The 22,758-nt window shown below is 45.3% G+C and overlaps 1 protein-coding gene across 1 annotated transcript in view; it reads left to right on the top strand.

Moving 5' to 3' along the window:
• BCAP29 (B cell receptor associated protein 29) overlaps window positions 1–22,758 on the top strand; it is a 148,362-nt gene that overhangs the window by 63,223 nt on the left and 62,381 nt on the right. Inside the window, exon 3 of the mRNA XM_069765066.1 lies at window positions 20,628–20,728. Within this exon, the coding sequence (XP_069621167.1) occupies window positions 20,628–20,728 (101 nt within the window). The remainder of the gene's footprint in view (window positions 1–20,627; window positions 20,729–22,758) is intronic.

Below are 22,758 nucleotides of genomic sequence, written 5' to 3'. Positions count from 1 at the left end.
CTGAGCCTATGCAGTGCGATAGGACTTTGACCAGAGCTGAAAGGCAAGAACACAGACGTCAGAATGGGCTGTGTTTCTACTGTGGTGATTCCACTCATGCTATCTCCGATTGTCCTAAGCGCACTAAGCGGTTCACTAAGTCTGCCACCATTGGTACGGTACAGTCGAAATTTCTTTTGTCCGTTACTTTGATTTGCTCTTTGTCTTCCTATTCTGTCATGGCATTTGTGGATTCAGGCGCTGCCCTGAATTTGATGGACTTGGAGTATGCTAGGCGCTGTGGGTTTGTCTTGGAGCCCTTGCAGTGTCTTATTCCATTGAGAGGAATTGATGCTACGCCTTTGGCCAAGAATAAGCCTCAGTATTGGACCCAGCTGACCATGTGCATGGCTCCTGCGCACCAGGAGGATATTCGCTTTCTGGTGTTGCAAAATCTGCATGATGTGGTCGTGTTGGGGTTGCCATGGCTACAAGTCCATAACCCAGTATTAGATTGGAAATCAATGTCTGTGTCCAGCTGGGGTTGTCAGGGGGTACATGGTGATGTTCCATTTCTGTCTATCTCATCATCCACCCCTTCTGAGGTCCCAGAGTTCTTGTCTGATTACCCGGATGTATTCGATGAGCCCAAGTCCAATGCCCTACCTCCGCATAGGGATTGTGATTGTGCTATCGAGTTGATTCCTGGTAGTAAGTTTTCTAAGGGTCGACTGTTTAATTTATCTGTACCTGAGCACGCCGCTATGCGGAGTTACGTAAAAGAATCCTTGGAGAAGGGTCATATTCGGCCGTCGTCATCGCCATTGGGAGCAGGGTTCTTTTTTGTGGCCAAGAAGGATGGTTCGCTGAGACCTTGTATTGATTACCGCCTTCTGAATAAAATCACGGTCAAATTTCAGTACCCCTTGCCGCTGCTATCTGATTTGTTTGCTCGGATTAAGGGGGCTAGTTGGTTCACCAAGATAGATCTTCGTGGTGCATATAATCTTGTGCGTATTAAACGGGGCGATGAATGGAAAACTGCATGTAATACGCCCGAGGGCCATTTTGAGTACCTAGTTATGCCATTCGGACTTGCCAATGCTCCATCAGTATTTCAGTCCTTTATGCATGACATCTTCCGAGACTACCTGGATAAATTCCTGATTGTATACTTGGATGATATTTTGATCTTTTCGGATGATTGGGAGTCTCATGTGAAGCAGGTCAGAATGGTGTTCCAGGTCCTGCGTGCTAATTCTTTGTTTGTGAAGGGATCAAAGTGTCTCTTTGGTGTTCAGAAGGTTTCATTTTTGGGGTTCATTTTTTCCCCTTCTACCATCGAGATGGACCCTGTTAAGGTCCAGGCCATTTATGATTGGACTCAGCCGACATCTCTGAAGAGTCTGCAAAAGTTCCTTGGCTTTGCTAATTTTTATCGTCGCTTCATCTGTAATTTTTCTAGTATTGCTAAACCATTGACCGATTTGACCAAGAAGGGTGCTGATGTGGTCAATTGGTCTTCTGCTGCTGTGGAAGCTTTTCAAGAGTTAAAGCGTCGTTTTTCTTCTGCCCCTGTGTTGTGTCAACCAGATGTTTCGCTTCCGTTCCAGGTTGAGGTTGATGCTTCTGAAATTGGAGCGGGGGCTGTTTTGTCGCAAAGAGGTGCTGATTGCTCGGTGATGAAGCCATGCGCCTTCTTTTCCAGGAAGTTTTCGCCTGCTGAGCGAAATTATGATGTTGGCAATCGAGAGTTGCTGGCCATGAAGTGGGCATTCGAGGAGTGGCGTCATTGGCTTTAAGGAGCTAAGCATCGCGTGGTGGTCTTGACTGATCACAAGAACTTGACTTTTCTCGAGTCTGCCAAACGGTTGAATCCTAGACAGGCTCGTTGGTCGCTGTTTTTCTCCCGTTTTGACTTTGTGGTTTCGTACCTTCCGGGCTCTAAAAATGTGAAGGCTGATGCCCTGTCTAGGAGTTTTGTGCCCGACTCTCCGGGTTTGCCTGAGCCGGCGGGTATTCTCAAAGAGGGAGTAATTGTGTCTGCCATCTCCCCTGATTTGCGGCGGGTGCTGCAAAAATTTCAGGCTAATAAACCTGATCGTTGCCCAGCAGAGAAACTGTTTGTCCCTGATAGGTGGACGAATAAAGTTATCTCTGAGGTTCATTGTTCGGTGTTGGCTGGTCATCCTGGAATCTTTGGTACCAGAGATTTGGTGGCTAGATCCTTTTGGTGGCCGTCTGTCGCGGGATGTGCGTTCTTTTGTGCAGTCCTGTGGGATTTGTGCTCAGGCTAAGCCCTGCTGTTCTCGTGCCAGTGGGTTGCTTTTGCCCTTGCCGATCCCGAAGAGGCCTTGGACACATATCTCTATGGATTTTATTTCGGATCTCCCCGTCTCTCAAATAATGTCGGTCATTTGGGTAGTTTGTGATCGCTTCTCTAAGATGATCCATTTGGTACCCTTGTCTAAATTACCTTCCTCCTCTGATTTGGTGCCATTGTTCTTCCAGTATGTGGTTCGTTTACATGGCATTCCAGAGAACATCGTTTCTGACAGAGGTTCCCAGTTTGTTTCAAGGTTTTGGCGAGCCTTATGTGCTAGGATGGGCATTGATTTGTCTTTTTCCTCGGCTTTCCATCCTCAGACAAATGGCCAGACTGAACGAACCAATCAGACCTTGGAAACATATCTGAGATGTTTTGTTTCTGCTGATCAGGATGATTGGGTGTCCTTTTTGCTGTTGGCTGAGTTCGCTCTTAATAATCGGGCCAGCTCGGCTACCTTGGTTTCACCGTTTTTCTGCAATTCTGGGTTCCATCCTCGTTTCTCTTCAGGGCACGTTGAGTCTTCGGACTGTCCTGGTGTGGATACTGTGGTGGACAGGTTGCAGCGGATTTGGACTCATGTAGTGGACAATTTGACCTTGTCCCAGGAGAAGGCTCAACGTTTCGCTAATCGCAGACGCTGTGTGGGTCCCCGACTTCGTGTTGGGGATTTGGTTTGGTTGTCATCTCGTTATATTCCTATGAAGGTTTCCTCTCCTAAGTTTAAGCCTCGTTTCATTGGTCCGTATAGGATTTCTCAGGTTCTTAATCCTGTGTCTTTTCGTTTGACCCTTCCAGATTCTTTTTCCATCCATAACGTATTCCATAGGTCATTGTTGCGGAGATACGTGGCGCCTGTGGTTCCATCTGTTGATCCTCCTGCCCCGGTTTTGGTGGAGGGGGAGTTGGAGTATATAGTGGAGAAGATTTTGGATTCTCGTGTTTCGAGACGGAAACTCCAGTATCTGGTTAAGTGGAAGGGTTATGGTCAGGAAGATAATTCCTGGGTCTTTGCCTCTGATGTCCATGCTGCCGATCTTGTTCGTGCCTTTCATATGGCTCATCCTGGTCAGCCTGGGGGCTCTGGTGAGGGTTCGGTGACCCCTCCTCAAGGGGGGGGGGGGGGGTACTGTTGTGAATTCTGTGATCAAGCTCCCTCCTGTGGTCACGAGTGGTACTGCGGCTTCTGAGTTTCCTTCCTCAGGTGATGAGGTTAAGTTGTTAGGTGCTGCTCTATTTAACTCCACCTAGTGCTTTGATCCTGGCCTCCAGTCAATTTTCTAGTATTGGTCTTGCTTCCTCCTGGATCGTTCCTGTGGCCTGTCTGCTCAGCATAAGCGAAGTTCTGCTTGTGTTACTTTTGTTGCTATATTTTCTGTCCAGCTTGCTTTTTTGGTTTTGCTTGCTTGCTGGAAGCTCTGAGACGCAGAGGGAGCACCTCCGTACCGTTAGTCGGTGCGGAGGGTCTTTTTGCCCCTCTGCGTGGTTGTTTGTAGGTTTTTGTGTTGACCGCAAAGCTATCTTTCCTATCCTCGGTCTATTCAGTAAGTCGGGCCTCACTTTGCTAAATCTATTTCATCTCTGTGTTTGTATTTTCATCTTAACTCACAGTCATTATATGTGGGGGGCTGCCTTTTCCTTTGGGGAATTTCTCTGAGGCAAGGTAGGCTTATTTTTCTATCTTCAGGATAGCTAGTTTCTCAGGCTGTGCCGAGTTGCATAGGGAGCGTTAGGCGCAATCCACGGCTACCTCTAGTGTGGTTTGATAGGTTTAGGGATTGCGGTCAGCAGAGTTCCCACGTCTCAGAGCTCGTCCTATGTTTTGTGGTTTTTGTCAGGTCACTTGTGTGCTCTGAACTTCAAGGTCCATTGTGGTTCTGAATTACCTATTCATAACAGACCCCATATTGGAAACTAGACCTCCCAAGGAACTTATCTAGATGTGGTGTGAGAAATTTGAACCCCCAAGTGTTTCACTACAGTTTACAACGCAGAGCCGTGAAAATTTAGCCCCCCAAATTTTTATTTTCCCAAGGGTAATAAGAGAACTTGGACCCCAAAAGTTGTTGTCCAATTTGTCCCGAGTACGCTGATACCCCATATGTTGGGGTAAACCCCTGTTTGGGCGCACGGGAGAGCTCGGAAGGGAAGTAGCACTGTTTTACTTTTTCAACGCAGAATTGGCTGGAATTGAGATCGGACGCCATGTCACGTTTGGAGAGCCCCTGATGTGCCTAAACAGTGGAAACCCCCCAATTATAACTGAAACCCTAATCCAAACACACCCCTAACTCTAATCCAAACCCTAATCCCAACCGTAAATGTAATCCAAACCCTAACTTTAGCCCCAACCCTAACTTTAACCCCAACCCTAACCCTATCTTTAGCCCCAACCCTAACCCTAACTTTAGCCCCAACCCTAACCCTGACTTTAGCTCCAACCCTAACCCTGGCCCTAACCCTGGCTCTAACCCTAGCCCTAACTCTAGCGGAAAAATGGAAATAAATGCATTTTTTTTTTTAATTTTATTATTTTTCACTAACTAAGGGGGTGATGAAGGGGGGTTTGATTTACTTTTATAGCGTTTTTTTATAGCGGATTTTTATGATTGGCAGCTGTCACACACTAAAAGACGCTTTTTATAGCAAAAAAGTTTTTGCGTCTCCACATTTTGAGACCTATAAATTTTCCATATTTTGGTCCACAGAGTCATGTGAGGTCTTGTTTCTCCTTCGCCTCATTGGGGGACACAGACCGTGGGTGTATGCTGCTGCCAATAGGAGGCTGACACTAAGTGATACAAAAAAAGTGATCTCCTCCCCTGCAGTATACACCCTCCTGCTGGCTCTCAGCTAACCAGTTCTTGCTTAGTGTCTGTAGGAGGCACATGGGTCTGTTTCAGACCCCAACGTTTTTATTTTATTGTTTACTTTTTCTGTAAATTTTTATTTTTTAATTAACGGAGTGAAGGGGGCGACGGTTCCTTTCAAGGTTCCGATCTCCCCCAAACCATCAACAGGCGGGCACGGCGAGTATACCTCCACGTACCCTTTCCTGCGACGTGGGAAGCCATGCCTGAGCTCACTTCAGGGGCGACGGTTCCTTTCATGGTCCCGATCTCCCCACACCAGCAGCAGGCGACCACATGGAGTGTCGCCTCCATGTATCCTCTCCTGGAGCCAGGCCTAATGCCGGACAACTGGCCCTGTCCACCCGGACTGAACTCCGTGGATGTACAGAGGCCCCTTTCTATGGCGTCCGAGCAGCCCCCACTGTCCCACCACTGTGAAAGCGGATGGCACAAGGAGGCGGACGGTTCCTCTCCACCTCCCTAACAAACGGATGATGGATTGAGGCTTATCCCTGCACCATCCACGCTGCACAGAACAGCGCTGAAACCCACATCCGCAGCGGCTCCATGCCGGGACGCGCATCAATGGTGAGTGGATCCATCTTCAGAGGGATATCCACATGCTGACAGGCAGCCTCAGCCACTTCCCTGTGGCCCACCTCTCTGAGGTAACGCTCTGGATGGCTGCAAAAATTTAGTCCCCGGCTTCCTTCGGACTCAATGAAGACCTTCTGTTCACAGGGTTCTATAAACAATCTTAGAACCTCATGTTATAGGTGGTTGGTTTGCATAACTATTTAAAGTCCTCTTGGCCTGAGTACATATTCGAACACATGTTGTTAGCGATTAGAGGAGTTTCAAGTTGGTCCATGTGAACCCAATGTTTTCACCTATGTCTTCACCTATGTCATTTCTGAGCTCTGCATGAATAGTATAATCTTAGGTGACACATGAGGTAATGTCATTGGATGTCTGCATGAACAGTGTAACATTTATTTAAATCAGTTTCTAACTTCATTATACATGAGCATGTGGTGTCTTTTGTGGTTATCCCTAATGGGTCAATAACTCCTTTCTTTTATCCTTCTTGGTGGGAATCGCACCTATTGGATTATGAGTGTTCCTTATCCCTCACGAGGTATGTGGGAGCATGGGTGCTTGTACACCAATATCTGGGGGCAAATATGGTTATAAATTTACATCGGTTTCTGCTCTCAGTGCATCCATAAACTAATCGGTGGCAATGTTGACATCTATGATTATGAAATTCTGAAAGGGTAATATGGCATGAGATATGCTGTGTATGACACAATTTCCTTGGATATCTGAATATTTGGAGCACATGCCAAACTACTTTTTGAAGTGTGTGCCCCCAAGAAAACCTCCTCATGGCCTTAGTGCAGCAATATATGCTGCCTCTGATCACTAAATTTGGTTGGTCATGATTTGCATGTATTAGGAACAGTGCCCTTAAATGTATATATATGATTTTGATGGGCCTTCTTGTGTTCCAATGCATGCTGGGTACATAGTAATCTCTTCCAGTGAGTGATGACCCCTAGATAATGGGGTTTTCTCATGGGTTCCACTGGATTCATGACCCTTTACATGCTATATTGGTGTTTATAGCCTCCCAGTTTCAGTTACTATGGTCTGTAACGGGGGGAATCCTCTGATGCACAGGTGCCGCCTCAACTTAGCGGTGGATGCATGTCTCTTGGCTCTGGCCGGATCCTGACCCAGTATATGTCACACTGGTGATATTGGGATCCATGGTTTTATACATGGGGAACAGCAGGGGAAACCTCCATTTGTACATGCGCCCCCGTGATTGAATGAAGATGGTATCCACCTATATTTGGTGCATGGCCCTTTAACCCCTTCATGACCCAGCCTATTTTGACCTTAATGACCTGGCCGTTTTTTGCAATTCTGACCAGTGTCCCTTTATGAGGTAATAACTCAGGAACGCTTCAACGGATCCTAGCGGTTCTGAGATTGTTTTTTCGTGACATATTGGGCTTCATGTTAGTGGTAAGTTTAGGTCAATAAATTCTGCGATTATTTGTGATAAAAACGGAAATTTGGCGAAAATTTTGAAAATTTCGCAATTTTCACATTTTGAATTTTTGTTCTGTTAAACCAGAGAGATATGTGACACAAAATAGTTAATAAATAACATTTCCCACATGTATACTTTACATCAGCACAATTTTGGAAACAAATTTTTTTTTTGCTAGGAAGTTATAAGGGTTAAAATTTGACCAGCGATTTCTCATTTTTACAATGAAATTTACAAAACCATTTTTTTTAGGGACCACCTCACATTTGAAGTCAGTTTGAGGGGTCTATATGGCTGAAAATACCCAAAAGTGACACCATTCTAAAACTGCACCCCTCAAGGTACTCAAAACCACATTCAAGAAGTTTATTAACCCTTCAGGTGCTTCACAGCAGCAGAAGCAACATGGAAGCAAAAAATGAACATTTAACTTTTTAGTCACAAAAATTATCTTTTAGCAACAATTTTTATTTTCCCAATGGTAAAAGGAGAAACTGAACCACGAAAGTTGTTGTCCAATTTGTCCTGAGTACGCTGATACCTCATATGTGGGGGTAAACCACTGTTTGGGCGCACGGCAGGGCTTGGAAGGGAAGGATCGCCATTTGACTTTTTGAATGAAAAATTGGCTCCACTCTTTAGCGGACACCATGTCACGTTTGGAGAGCCCCCGTGTGCCTAAAAATTGGAGCTCCCCCACAAGTGACCCCAATTTGGAAACTAGACGCCCCAAGTAACTTATCTAGATGCATAGTGAGCACTTTGAACCCCCAGGTGCTTCACAAATTGATCCGTAAAAATGAAAAAGTACTTTTTTTTCACAAAAAAATTCTTTTAGCCTTCATTTTTTCATTTTTCACATGGGTAACAGGATAAAATGGATCCTAAAATTTGTTGGGCAATTTCTCCTGAGTACACCAATACCTCACATGTGGGGGTAAACCACTGTTTGGGCACATGGTAAGGCTCGGAAGGGAAGGAGCGCCATTTGACTTTTTGAATGAAAAATTATCTCCATCGTTAGCGGACACCATGTCGCGTTTGGAGAGCCCCTGTGTGCCTAAACATTGGAGCTCCCCCACAAGTGACCCCATTTTGGAAACTAGACCCCCCAAGGAACTTATCTAGATGCATATTGAGCACTTTAAACCCCCAGGTGCTTCACAGAAGTTTATAACGCAGAGCCATGAAAATAAAAATAATTTTTCTTTCCTCAAAAATGATTTTTTTAGAATGGAATTTCCTATTTTGCCAAGGGTAATAGGAGAAATTGGACCCCAAAAGTTGTTGTCCAGTTTCTCCTGAGTACGCTGATACCCCATGTGTGGAGGTAAACCACTGTTTGGGCGCACGTCGGGGCTCAGAAGTGAAGTAGTGACTTTTGAAATGCAGACTTTGATGGAATGGTCTGCGGGCGTCACGTTGCGTTTGCAGAGCCCCTGGTGTGCCTAAACAGTAGAAACCCCCCACAAGTGACCCCATTTTAGAAACTAGACCCCCCAAGGAACTTATCTAGATATGTGGTGAGCACTTTGAACCCCCAAGTGCTTCACAGACGTTTACAACGCAGAGCCGTGAAAATAAAAAATCATTTTTCTTTCCTCAAAAATTATGTTTTAGCAAGCATTTTTTTAATTTTCACAAGGGTAACAGGAGAAATTGGACCCCAGTAATTGTTGCGCAGTTTATCCCGAGTATGCTGGTACCCCATATGTGGGGGTAAACCACTGTTTGGGCACACGTCGGGGCTCGGAATTGAGGGAGCACCATTTGACTTTTTGAATATGAGATTGGCTGGAATCAATGGTGGCGCCATGTTGCGTTTGGAGACCCCTGATGTGCCTAAACAGTGGTAACCCCTCAATTCTACCTCCAACACGAACCCGAACACACCCCTAACTCTAATCCCAACTGTAGCCATAACCCTAATCACAACCCTAACCCCAACACACCCCTAACCACAGCCCTAACCCCAACACACCCCTAACCCTAACCACAACCCTAATTCCAACCCTAACCCTAAGGCTATGTGCCCACGTTGCGGATTCGTGTGAGATTTTTCAGCATCATTTTTGAAAAATCCGCAGGTAAAAGGCACTGCGTTTTACCTGCGGATTTTCCACGGATTTCCAGTGTTTTTTGTGCGGATTTCACCTGCGGATTCCTATTGAGGAACAGGTGTAAAACGCTGCGGAATCCCCACAAAGAATTGACATGCTGCGGAAAATACAACGCAGCGTTTCAGCGCGATATTTTCCGCACCATGGGCACAGCGGATTTGGTTTTCCATAGGTTTACATGGTACTGTAAACCTGATGGAAAATGCTGCGAATCCGCAGCGGCCAATCCGCTGCGGATCCGCAGCCAAATCCGCACCGTGTGCACATGGCCTAATTCTAAAGGTATGTGCACACGCTGCGGAAAACGCTGCGGATCCACAGCAGTTTCCCATGAGTTTACAGTTCAATGTAAACCTATGGGAAACAAAAATCGCTGTACACATGCTGCAGAAAAACTGCACGGAAACGCAGCGGTTTACATTCCGCAGCATGTCTCTTCTTTCTGCGGATTCCGTGAAATGCGCAGAAAAAACATGGTAAATCCGCCATAAATCCGCAGCGGTTTAGCACTGCGGATTTATCAAATCCGCAGCGGAAAAATCCGCAGAGGACCTAACCCTAAACCTATTCTAACATTAGTGGGAAAAAAAATTCTTTATTTTCTTATTGTCCCTACCTATGGGGGTGACAAAGGGGGGGGGGGGGGGGGGGTCATTTATTATTTTTTTTTTATTTTGATCACTGTGGTAGATTATATCTCAGTGATAAAAATGCACTTTGGAACGAATCGGCCGGCCGGCAGATTCGGCGGGCGCACTGCGCATGCGCCCGCCATTTTGGAAGATGGCGGCGCCCAGGGAGAAGACGGACGGACCCCGGCAGGATCGGTAAGTATGATGGGGTGGGGGGGAGCACGGGGGTGGGGGGGGGGGGGGGTGGAACGGAGCACGGGGGTGGAACGGAGCACGGGGGGGTGGAACGGAGCACGGGGGGTGGAACGGAGCACGGGGGGGTGGAACGGAGCACGGGGGGGGGGGGGTGGATCGGAGTGCAGGGGGGGTGATTGGAGCACCGGGGGAGCGGACAAGAGCACGGGGGGGAGCGGAGCACAGGACGGAGGGGAGCCGGAGCAGTGTACCGGACAGATCGGAGGGCTGGGGGGGCGATGGGTGGGGTGGGGGCACATTAGTGTTTCCAGCCATGGCCGATGATATTGCAGCTTCGGCCATGGCTGGCTTGTAATATTTCACCAGTTATAATAGGTGAAATATTACAAATCGCTCTGATTGGCAGTTTCACTTTCAACAGACAATCAGAGCGATCGTAGCCATGGGGGGGGGGGGGGTGAAGCCACCCCCCCTGGGCTAAACTACCACTCCCCCTGTCCCTGCAGATCGGGTGAAATGGGAGTTAACCCTTTCACCCGATCTGCAGGGACGCGATCTTTCCATGACGCTACATAGGCGTCATGGGTCGGATTGGCACCGACTTTCATGACGCCTACGTGGCGTCATGGGTCGGGAAGGGGTTAATTCTGTGTGTACTAAGCAATTATGACAACTGAATTAGGGGTGTGATGACAAAAAGGAGTTATTGTTGTGTATACGTGCGCTGATGGGTTCACGAACTGCTGCGCGAGGTGAGTGACCATCATCGCATGGGGTCCTATTCCTTCTGATCTAAGACTCTGACTTGGGGTCAGCGATGGGAAAAAAAAACAAAAAACAAACAAACCCTAAGGCCATGTTCACACAGTGCGTTTTTTACTGCGGAACCGCCGCGATTTTGCCGCTGCGGCTCCGCAGCTGTTTTCCATGCAGGGTACAGTACACTGTACCCTATGGAAAACAGGAACCACTGTGCACATGATGCGGGAATTAACTAAAAAAGCCGCGCTGAATAGCTGCGGTAAAAAAGAAGTACCATGTCACTACTTTTTGCGGAACTGCAGCGGTTCTGCACCCATTGACCTCCATTGTGAGGTCAAACCCGCAGTAAAACCCGCAGATGAAAAAAATATCTGCGGGTTTTCTGCGGTTTGTGGTGCAGAACCGCTGCAGTGTGGCTGCCCCCCCGTGACCCAATCCCCCCCCCCCATGCTCCGATGCCCCCCCCCCCCCCCCCCGTGCTCCGACGCCCCCCCCCCCCGTGCCCTCATCTCCCCCCCTTATACCTACCCGGCCTCCCGATGTCCGTCCGTCCGTCATCTTCCTGGGCGCCGCCATCTTCCAAAATGGCGGGCGCATGCGCAGTGCGCCCGCCGAATCTGCCGGGCGGCAGATTCGTTCCAAAGTGCATTTTGATCACTGAGATAGATTATATCTCAGTGATCAAAATAAAAAAAATAGTAAATTACCCCCCCCCCCCTTTGTCACCCCCATAGGTAGGGACAATAAAAAAATAAAGAATTTTTTTTTTTTTTCCCGGTAGGGTTAGGGTATTTTCAGCCATTTTAACCCTAAAAAACTTCCTAGAAAACACACAGACTCTGCATAGAAAACTGCATTAAAAAACGCATCAAAAAACGCACCAAAAAAGGGACCTGCGTTTTCTGCCAAGAGCTGCGGTTTTTAGTGCAGAAAAAACAGCAGGGAAATCAGGAACGTGTGAACATGGCCTAAAAGGTATAGGTGGCTCCTAACATGCTATGGTACGGAGGTAATGGGGTTAATGTTGCTCCAGGTTGGTGTAGATACATCACTCGCTGACCAGTGTCCATAAGCAGTGGAGTCTTCCCCAATATGGCCATTGTGGTATGCCGTGTCATGTTGGGTGATCACTATGGCAATGTTGCTATAAACAGTGTGACGGTCAATGTGGAAAGTTCTTTAATATTTATGTGCCGCCAAATGCCCAGCGGTGCGGTTCACGCTGGAGCGATTAGATACGGCAACACATAATGGTAGAGACTCTATCTGCCGCACACGATCGGTATCCAGGGCAACGGAACCAAAAGTGTGACGACACAGCACAGGAGGAGTCTCCTGGTGCGTGCACACAGAGCAATCCAGCGACCGCCGCATTCACTTGGTGCAATGGCAGCTGCTCGCAAGATGCAATGACGTATTAGGGGTGTAGTTTTACAGGCTCACATGTTGCTGAGCTCACTAAGACGCTCCCACTGGAATCCCTGGTTGGTGGAACACATGTCTGTCTCTGGTAAGCGGCACAGCTGCAGCTGCTTAAACTGCAATTATTTCACTAGATAAGGACGCAGGAACGCTACAGGAGTTACCCCTGACGAAGCCACTGCTGTGGCGACACGCGTTGGGTCTCTGCTCCTCCTGCCAATACTCCCCAGGGCTCAGCGCAGGCTGTGAACAGCACCTAGGTTTGCATACTAGATTTGGTCATATGGTAACCTGGGTGTTCACTCCTCAGCAGGTCTCTTTTATATACTCCTCATCATGGGGATTCTCTGTATTGTAGCACAATGGTTTCTATACCCTGTTTAACTAGCTTAGTGGAACCTTTATTTGATCAAACCAGCATATGTCATTGTGTACCTTCTGAGAGCACACTTAGGGTACCGTCACACTATACGATTTACCTACGATCACGACCAGCGATATGACCTGGCCGTGATCGTAGGTAAATCGTAGTGTGGTCGCTGGGGAGCTGTCACACAGACAGCTCTCCAGCGACCAACGATGCCGAGGTCCCTGGGTAACCAGGGTAAACATCGGGTAACTAAGCGCAGGACCGCGCTTAGTAACCCGATGTTTACCCTGGTTACAAGCGTAAAACTAAAAAAAAAACAAACAGCACATACTTACATTCTGGTGTCCGTCAGGTCCCTTGCCGTCTGCTTCCCGCACTCACTGACTGCCGGCCGTAAAGTGAAAGTGAAAGCACAGCCGCTGTGCTCTGCTTTCACTTTACGGCCGGCAGTCACAGTGCGGGAAGCAGACAGCAAGGGACCTGACGGACACCAGAATGTAAGTATGTGCTGTTTTTTTTTTTTTAAGTTTTACGCTTGTAACCAGGGTAAACATTGGGTTACTAAGCGCGGCCCTGCGCTTAGTAACCCGATGTTTACCCTGGTTACAAGCGAACGCATCGCTGGATCGCATCGCTAGATCGCTAGATCGGTGTCACACACACCGATCTAGCGATGACAGCGGGAGATCCAGCGATGAAAGAAAGTTCTAAACGATCTGCTACGACGTACGATTCTCAGCAGGATCCCTGATCGCTGCTGCGTGTCAGACACAGCGATATCGTAACGATATCGCTGGAACGTCACGAATCGTACCGTCGTAGCGATCGAAATGGTATAGTGTGACGGTACCCTTACTTGTTATTTTTGTTGGTCTGAAGGGAATTTAATCTAACACAGTATATGGGTTCCCACAAGCCTTTTTTTTTTTTGTCAGGCTTGATTGCAATAGGTTTTGGTTGCTTATATTTGATCTGCTATGGTATTTAGTTAAGCCTGCCAGTGATAATCATTCATGTACTGATATTTAACAGATATAACTATATCTTCAAGGCAGTGACACGTCACCTGATAGCTCAGGATTGCTGTTCATGCAGACATCTCTACTGTGCTCATTAAAACTAGCCTTTGTATTTTGTCTGGGGAGTGTTTGTGTTAAGGGGGAGGGCTCCATTATGGGCCACTTGTTATTGTGTGTAGGTCACATGTGTGACCAATTTTAAATGTTTTTAATTGTGTGCTCCATGAGGTTTTTTCTGTGTCCATTGGTGTTTATCAATAAAATTTGTATTTTTTTTTTTACATGTAATCCATTGCCTTGGGTGATCCCCCTTTTTTTGGTCTATTTCTTGTGTTGTCTGTTTGAGTCGTCTATATCTCTTGCGATACCTTCTCTCCTGGGCTGGCAACTACACTTAGACAAGTTCTCCTCATTTCCAGCCCAGCAGATATCCTTTTTGAGGATGATCCTGCACACTTCTAGAAGGATGGTAATTCTTCCTCGAGACAAGGTCATGGCCCTTCAACAGGGAGCTCGCGCAAGGAGAGTTCTGAGGACTTGATTACTCACCCCCTCATTTCATTCGATTTGTTAAGAGCGTTCCGAGGAAAAATGGTGACGACAATGGAAGCGGTTTCCTTCGCTCCGCTCGTTTTCAGCAAGTCAAACAGACTTTCAGACAATAGTCTCTGAGCTCCTTCTTCATCCAGGGCCTTTCTCCCGGTTCAATGGTTATTAGTAACTACCAATGCCAGTCTTCTTCTCCCCATCATTGTTCTGGAGATCCGAACGGTAGTCTTACAGCAGGTCCACTGCCTTCTGGCGGGTCACCCTATCCGAATTCAATTGGATAATGCCACGGCGGTGCCTTACGTCAGTCATCTAGCAGGTACCCACGGTCAGGCGCCATGACCGAGGTACTTCACTTTCTCTGATGGGCCGAAGTCTATTATTCGGTGATCTCGGCAGTATATATCCCAGAAGTAGAACTCTGAACGGCAAACAAATTCAGCCGTCAGGGTTCCGCCTCAAGTCAGTGGGAACTTCACCCTGAAGTCTTCCATCAGATCTGTCCTTACTGGAGCTCTCCAGTTGTAGGTGGGATGACATCCAGACTGAAGGCCAATGTACTCGAGTTCGTGGTTCGGCCTCGAGATCCAAGAGCCATCGCTCTCCATGCTCTGGTTCTGCCGTGGTACCAGTTTCCATAACTCCCCTTCCACTGCTTCCGAAAGCCTTTCGGAAGCAGAAAGGGGCCCCAGTGATCCTCAGAGATCCGCACTGACCACGTCCGTTTTTTGTTGCGGAGCTAGTATCTTCTCGCCTTATCGCAGCACAACTGCAAGTAGGGACTTTCTCACAGGGAGTTTTCACACGTAGTTCTTCCCTATCGCATACCGTTAGATCATTGGGACCTTATTATCCCTTTTTCACCCGGGCAGACTTTACTATCAGGGAAAGTCGTCCCGTTCTCCTCTGCGATATTCTCACTCTGACGAGTCTTCGGAGATAGCTTCTCTGCTCTTTCAGACTTTTTTCCCTTATTACCTTCGAGGCAAGGTTGTCCTCAGGCCATCTCCATCCCTTGTTACCAAGGTGGTACTGTATTACCACTGTTATGAGGGCATAGTTCTTCCCTCATCTCTTTTGGCTCCAGTCCACAAAATGGAATAAGATCCCCCATATTCTGGATGAAGTGAGTGCTCTGAGTAGGTACGTCTTGAGGACGGCGTCCTTCTGAAGGTTGGACGTTTTATTTGGGCTTCCTGACGGTAGAGGAAGGCTTCCTGACATTTTCAGGAAGGGTTTAGCCGTTTCATCGACCATGATAACATGGTGAATTCTTTTCACCATCCAGGAGTCCTTCCGTGCTAGATGTCAGCCTATCTCCCTGTCTATCAAGGGTTCTAGGCACCAGGCGTCAGCAAGGCACGCCTGCAAGCTTGCGGATTCGTCCAGTCCGCATGCATTCTTGAAGCACTATAATTCCCACACTTCCACAGATGTGAGTCTGGGCAGGCGGACTCTGCAGGCCGCGGTGGCGCACTTGTAAGTATAGGTTACACAGGGCCTGATCTATTGTTGTCCCCACCCAGGGACTGCTTTGGGACGTCCCACGGTCTGTGTCCCCCAATGAGGCGAAGGAGAAATAGGGATTTTTGTGTACTCACCGTAAAATCCTTTTCTCCGAGCCATTCATTGGGGGACACGGCTCCCACCCTGTTATTAGCTTATGCTTGTTTTTTTAGAATATGACATGCTATACGCTCATATATTGTTATTGATCTCCTACTGCTTTTGCACCGAACTGGTTAGCTGAGAGCCAGCAGGAGGGTGTATACTGCAGGGGAGGAGCTAACTTTTTTTGTATCACTTAGTGTCAGCCTCCTATTGGCAGCAGCATACACCCATGGTCTGTGTCCCCCAATGAATGGCTCGGAGAAAAGGATTTTACGGTGAGTACACAAAAATCCCTATTTTTTGCAGGACGAGTTGACGTTTTTATTGGTAACATTTTCTGACACGTGACAGTTTTTGATCGCTTTTATTCCGATTTTTGTGAGGCAGAATGACCAAAAACCAGCTATTCATGAATTTATTTTGGGGGAGGCGTTTATACCGTTCCGCATTTGGTAAAATGGATAAAGCAGTTTTATTCTTCGGGTCAGTACGATTACAGCGATACGTCATTTATATCATTTTTTTATGTTTTGGTGCTTTTATACGATAAAAACTATTTTATAGAAAAAATAATTATTTTGGCATCGCTTTATTCTCAGGACTATAACTTTTTTATTTTTTTGCTGATGCTGTATGGCGGCTCGTTTTTTGCGGGACAAGATGACGTTTTCAGCGGTACCATGGTTATTTTATATCTGTCTTTTTGATCGCGTGTTATTCCACTTTTTTGTTCGGCGGTATGATAATAAAGCGTTGTTCTTTGCCTCATTTTTTTTTTTCTTTTTTCTTACGGTGTTTACTGAAGGGGTTAACTAGTGGGACAGTTTTATAGGTGGGGTCGTTACGGACACGGCGATACTAAATATGTGTAATTTTATTGTTTTTTTTATGTAGATAAAGAAATGTATTTATGGGAATCATTTTTTTTCTTCTTTATTTAGGAATTTTTTTTTCTATTTATTTTTTTTTTTTTACTTTTTTACTTTGTCCCGGGGGGGACATCACAGATCGTTGATCTGACAGTTTGCACAGCACTCTGTCAGATCAACGATCTGACTTGCAGTGCTGCAGGCCACCTCCCTCCCTGCAGGACCCGGATGCCGCGGCCATTTTGGATCCGGGCCTTGCTGCAGGGAGGAAGGTAGGAGACCCTCGCAGCAACGCGATCACATCGCGTTGCTGCGGGGGTCTCAGGGAAGCCCGCAGGGAGTCCCCTCCCTGCGCGATGCTTCCCTATACCGCCGGCACACCGCGATCATGTTTGATCGCGGTGTGTCGGGGGCTAATGTGCCGGGAGCGGTCCGTGACCGCTCCTGGCACGTAGTGCCGGATGTCAGCTGCAATAGGAGCGCGGCCGATCGCATATGACGTACTATCCCGTCACTGCGAATTAAGTCTCTGGGCACCTTGACGGGATAGTACGTCATATGGGATTAAGGGGTTAAAGAAATATGAAATAAATAAATTTAAAAAAAAGTTTAAATCACCCCCCTTTCGCCCCATTCAAAATAAAACAATAAAAATAAAATCAAATATACACACATTTGGTATCGCCGTGTTCAGAATCGCCCAATCTATCAATAAAAAAAAGGATTAACCTGATCGCTAAACAGCGTAGCGAGAAAAGAATTTGAAACGCCAAAACTACGGTTTTCTAGTCGTTGCGACATTGCATTAAAATGCAATAACGGGCGATCAAAAGAACGTATCTGCGCCAAAATGCTATCATTAAAAACGTCAGCTCGGCACACAAAAAATAAGCCCTCACCCGACCCCAGATGGCGAAAAAAAAAAAATTTTCTAGCAAAGTTTGGAATTTTTTTCACCACTTAGATATTAAAAAAACCTAGATATGTTTGGTGTCTATGAACTTGTAATGACCTGGAGAATCATAATGGCAGGTCAGTTTTAGCATTTATTAAACCTAGCAAAAAAGCCTAACAAAAAACACGCATGGGATTGCACTTTTTTTGTTATTTCACCGCACTTGGAATTTTTTTCCCATTTTCTAGTACACGTCATGGTAAAACCAATGCTGTCGTTCAAAAGTACAACTCGTCCCGCAAAAAATAAGCCCTCACCTGGCCATATTGACAGAAAAATAAAAAGGTTATGGCTCTGGGAAGGAGGGTAGTGAAAAACAAACACGGAAAAATGGAAAATCCCAAGGTCATGAAGGGGTTAAAAAACATTGGTTTTCTAAATTTTGTTGGGAAAATGAGAAATTGCTGGTCAACCCTTAAAACCCTGGTTTTAACCCTTATAACATCCTGACAAAAAAAGTTTACAAAATTGTGCTAATTTAAAGTAGACATGTGGTAAATGTCATTTATTAACTATTTTGAGCGATATGACTCCATAATTTAAGGGCACAAAAGTTAAGTTTGAACATTTTAACACTTTTTTGTAAAATTTGTGTTTTTTTTCATAAATAAATGCAAGTCATATCGAAGAAATTTTACCACTAACATGAAGTACAATATGTCACGAAAAAACATTCTCAGAATCAGTGGGATCCGTTGAAGCGTTTTAGAGTTATTAATTTCATTAAGTGACATTAGTCAGAATTGTAAAAATTGGCCTGGTCGTCTTAAAGGGAACCTGTCATCCCCAAAATCGAAGGTGAGCTAAGCCCACCGGCATCAGGGTCTTATCTACAGCATTCTGGAATGCTGTAGATAAGTCCCCGATGTATCCTGAAAGAGGAGAAAAAGAGGTTATATTCTACTCACCCAGGGGCGGTCCAGTCCGATGGGCGTCGCGGTCCGGTCCGGGGCCTCCCATCTTCATAGGATGACGTCCTCTTCTTGTCTTCACGCTGCGGCTTCGGCGCAGGTGTACTTTGTCTGTCCTGTTGAGGGCAGAGCAAAGTACTGCAGTGCGCAGGTGTTGGGCCTCTCTGACCTTTCTCGGCGCCTGCGCACTGCAATACTTTGCACTGCCCTCAACAGGACAGACAAAGTACACCTGCACCAGAGCTGCGACGTGAAGACAAGAAGAGGACGTCATCGTAAGAAGATGGGTGGCCCCGGACCACGATGCCCACCGCAGCGGGACCGCCCCTGGGTGAGTATAATCTAACCTCATTTTCTCATCTTTCAGGATACATCGGGGGCTTATCTACAGCATTACATAATGCTGCAGATAAGCCCCTAATGCCGGTGGGCTTAGCTTAACTTCCATTTTGGGGGTGACAGGTTCCCTTTAAGGGCACATTGGACAATACACTATATATACACAATGGTTATACATATGTAATGGTCAGATATGCAAATACAATGGTGGTAGAACAAAAGGTATAAGCAGAACATATGGTCAGTTAGATGAAAGGGGTTTCCACTTGGGAGGCTTGTGGTCCCCTTTGTGTGTGACTTCTCCTCACACAGTGTCCTTGTGACTTCCGAGAAAAAAGGCAGCACGGTGGCTCAGTGGATAGCACTGCAGCCGTGCTGCGCTGGAGTCCTGGGGTCAAATCCAACCAAGGACAACATCTGCAAGTACGGCATGTTCTCCCCTTGTTTGCGTGTGGGTTTCTTCCGGGTTCTCCGGTTTCCTTCCACACTCCAAAGGCATACTGATAGGGAATCTAGATTGTGAGCCTCAATGAGCACAGCAATCATTATGTATGTAAAGCGTTGTGGAATATGATAGTTCTATATAAGCAAAGCATATTTATTTATTTATTTGACACTGGTCAGAATTTAAAAAAAAATGGCCTGGTTAGGAAGGTGAAAACTGGCTGGGTGGTGAAAGGGTTCAACAAATTGCAGCTGCAGTGTAGGAGTTTTGCAAAACCAGTAAACCTGTTTAGGAACTAAACAACTTGGACTGGAGTATAAACTATTGGCAATGGATTTGTAGAGTTTAGGCTGGTGTAGTTACTTCACAAAGCTTTATTTAGACCTCTTGTCTGAGAACTGAACTGCCGTAGTTATAAATGTATGCACAGGATTACAACCTTATTAAAACATGTCAGGATGGCTATACTAGTTTCTCAAAGGGAAAGCTTTGAAAATTGATTATGTAGCTATTCTGCTATAGATCTTTATAGTAAGTACATCAGCCCCAACAGGATTAAGTGAAGAGCTCTGCTTAATGCATGCATTGTATATTATAACATCTGGTTACAAGATCTATTTCATATATACTGCAGTAATTTTTTTCCTTTATGACTTTCTCAGGAATGTGTCATTTTTTCTTCTCATTTTGGTATTTATAAAAGTAACTAATTTTTTGGATTTTTATAATGGTGAAATGCAGTTTTAAAAAAGCAGTTTTGTATGTATTTTATTTTAATCTTATTTTTTCTTTTATACTTGGAGTGCAGACAGTGAAATAAAACAAAAATAATGGTCTCATATATGGGCAACCAATACCATTCATTTATTTATTTTTGCTGGTACTTTAGGCTTTGTGTATACCAAAATTATTGATCATTTCTAGAGATAAATGCTTAATAATTACATAGGTAGATTTATTTTTATTACCCTTTACACGATCCCTCTCCATTCCGTTCAGGAAAACCTAAGAAAGGAGGTACTACCCTACACCACCAGTTAATGACGTTAGTACGTCCAATCCTTAGACCAATAGGGAAGTTTTAATACATGTGAAACATTCTGTTGTTTAAACCTCTGTATTTTCTATAGCCTGGTGTGTCTTACAGTCTTTTTAATGTTTTACATTTACTATTTTATACCTTTTAATGATTTGTGAGTTTTTTTGCAGATGGAAGAAAATATTCAGATATCAGTTATGGAGCAAAATATCTCCCTACTGGAACAAAGCGTTTTTATCAATCATAGTTATACTGATTGTTCTTTTCCTTGGTAAGTATTACACACACAATGATAAACACCATTTGTACAGTTAAACCAATTCTGAGCAGTATTGTTTGAATATTGTGTAGTCCATGTCGGTACATACTGTCCGCACTGGGCAATGCTGCATTGGCAAACATATTATTGCATTACTTGATAATTTATAATGTTTTGCATGTTCTGCAAAGTAACTCGTGTACCAATAATAAATAGCTGAAGGTGATAAAAAGGAGAACAAAATTGCAAACAAGCTCATAAAATTGCCATCCCTATATTTTAAAATTAATATTTTTATAATAGTAATGTAAAGCCAGTAACATAGTAAGGCCGAAAAAAGACATTTGTCCATCCAGTTCAGCCTATATTCCATCATAATAAATCCCCAGATCTACGTCCTTCTACAGAACCTAATTGTATGATACAATATTGTTCTGCTCCAGGAAGACATCCAGGCCTCTCTTGAACCCCTCGACTGAGTTCGCCATCACCACCTCCTCAGGCAAGCAATTCCAGATTCTCACTGCCCTAACAGTAAAGAATCCTCTTCTATGTTGGTGGAAAAACCTTCTCTCCTCCAGACGCAAAGAATGCCCCCTTGTGCCCGTCACCTTTCTTGGTATAAACAGATCCTCAGCGAGATATTTGTATTGTCCCCTTATATACTTATATATGGTTATTAGATCGCCCCTCAGTCGTCTTTTTTCTAGACTAAATAATCCTAATTTCGCTAATCTATCTGGGTATTGTAGTTCTCCCATCCCCTTTATTAATTTTGTTGCCCTCCTTTGTACTCTCTCTAGTTCCATTATATCCTTCCTGAGCACCGGTGCCCAAAACTGGACACAGTACTCCATGTGCGGTCTAACTAGTGATTTGTACAGAGGCAGTATAATGCTCTCATCATGTGTATCCAGACCTCTTTTAATGCACCCCATGATCCTGTTTGCCTTGGCAGCTGCTGCCTGGCACTGGCTGCTCCAGGTAAGTTTATCATTAACTAGGATCCCCAAGTCCTTCTCCCTGTCAGATTTACCCAGTGGTTTCCCGTTCATTGTGTAATGGTGATATTGATTCCTTCTTCCCATGTGTATAACCTTACATTTATCATTGTTAAACCTCATCTGCCACCTTTCAGCCCAAGTTTCCAACTTATCCAGATCCATCTGTAGCAGAATACTATCTTCTCTTGTATTAACTGCTTTACATAGTTTTGTATCATCTGCAAATATCGATATTTTACTGTGTAAACCTTCTACCAGATCATTAATGAATATGTTGAAGAGAACAGGTCCCAATACTGACCCCTGCGGTACCCCACTGGTCACAGCGACCCAGTTAGAGACTATACCATTTATAACCACCCTCTGCTTTCTATCACTAAGCCAGTTACTAACCCATTTACACACATTTTCCCCCAGACCAAGCATTCTCATTTTGTGTACCAACCTCTTGTGCGGCACGGTATCAAACGCTTTGGAAAAATCGAGATATACCACGTCCAATGACTCACCGTGGTCCAGCCTATAGCTTACCTCTTCATAAAAACTGATTAGATTGGTTTGACAGGAGCGATTTCTCATAAACCCATGCTGATATGGAGTTAAACAGTTATTCTCATTGAGATAATCCAGAATAACATCCCTCAGAAACCCTTCAAATATTTTACCAACAATAGAAGTTAGACTTACTGGCCTATAATTTTGCAGGTTCACTTTTAGAGCCCTTTTTGAATATTGGCACCACATTTGCTATGCGCCAATCCTGCGGAACAGACCCTGTCGCTATAGAGTCCCTAAAAATAAGAAATAATGGTTTATCTATTACATTACTTAGTTCTCTTAGTACTCGTGGGTGTATGCCATCCGGACCCGGAGATTTATCTATTTTAATCTTATTTAGCCGGTTTCGCACCTCTTCTTGGGTTAGATTTGTGACCCTTAATATAGGGTTTTCATTGTTTCTTGGGATTTCACCTAGCATTTCATTTTCCACTGTGAATACCGTGGAGAAGAAGGTGTTTAATATGTTAGCTTTTTCCT

Source organism: Ranitomeya imitator, chromosome 4 (assembly GCF_032444005.1).
Source record: "Ranitomeya imitator isolate aRanImi1 chromosome 4, aRanImi1.pri, whole genome shotgun sequence".
NCBI lineage: Eukaryota > Metazoa > Chordata > Amphibia > Anura > Dendrobatidae > Ranitomeya > Ranitomeya imitator.
The sequence above is the reverse complement of the archived record's forward strand: the minus strand, read 5'-3'. Positions and strand labels throughout refer to the sequence as shown.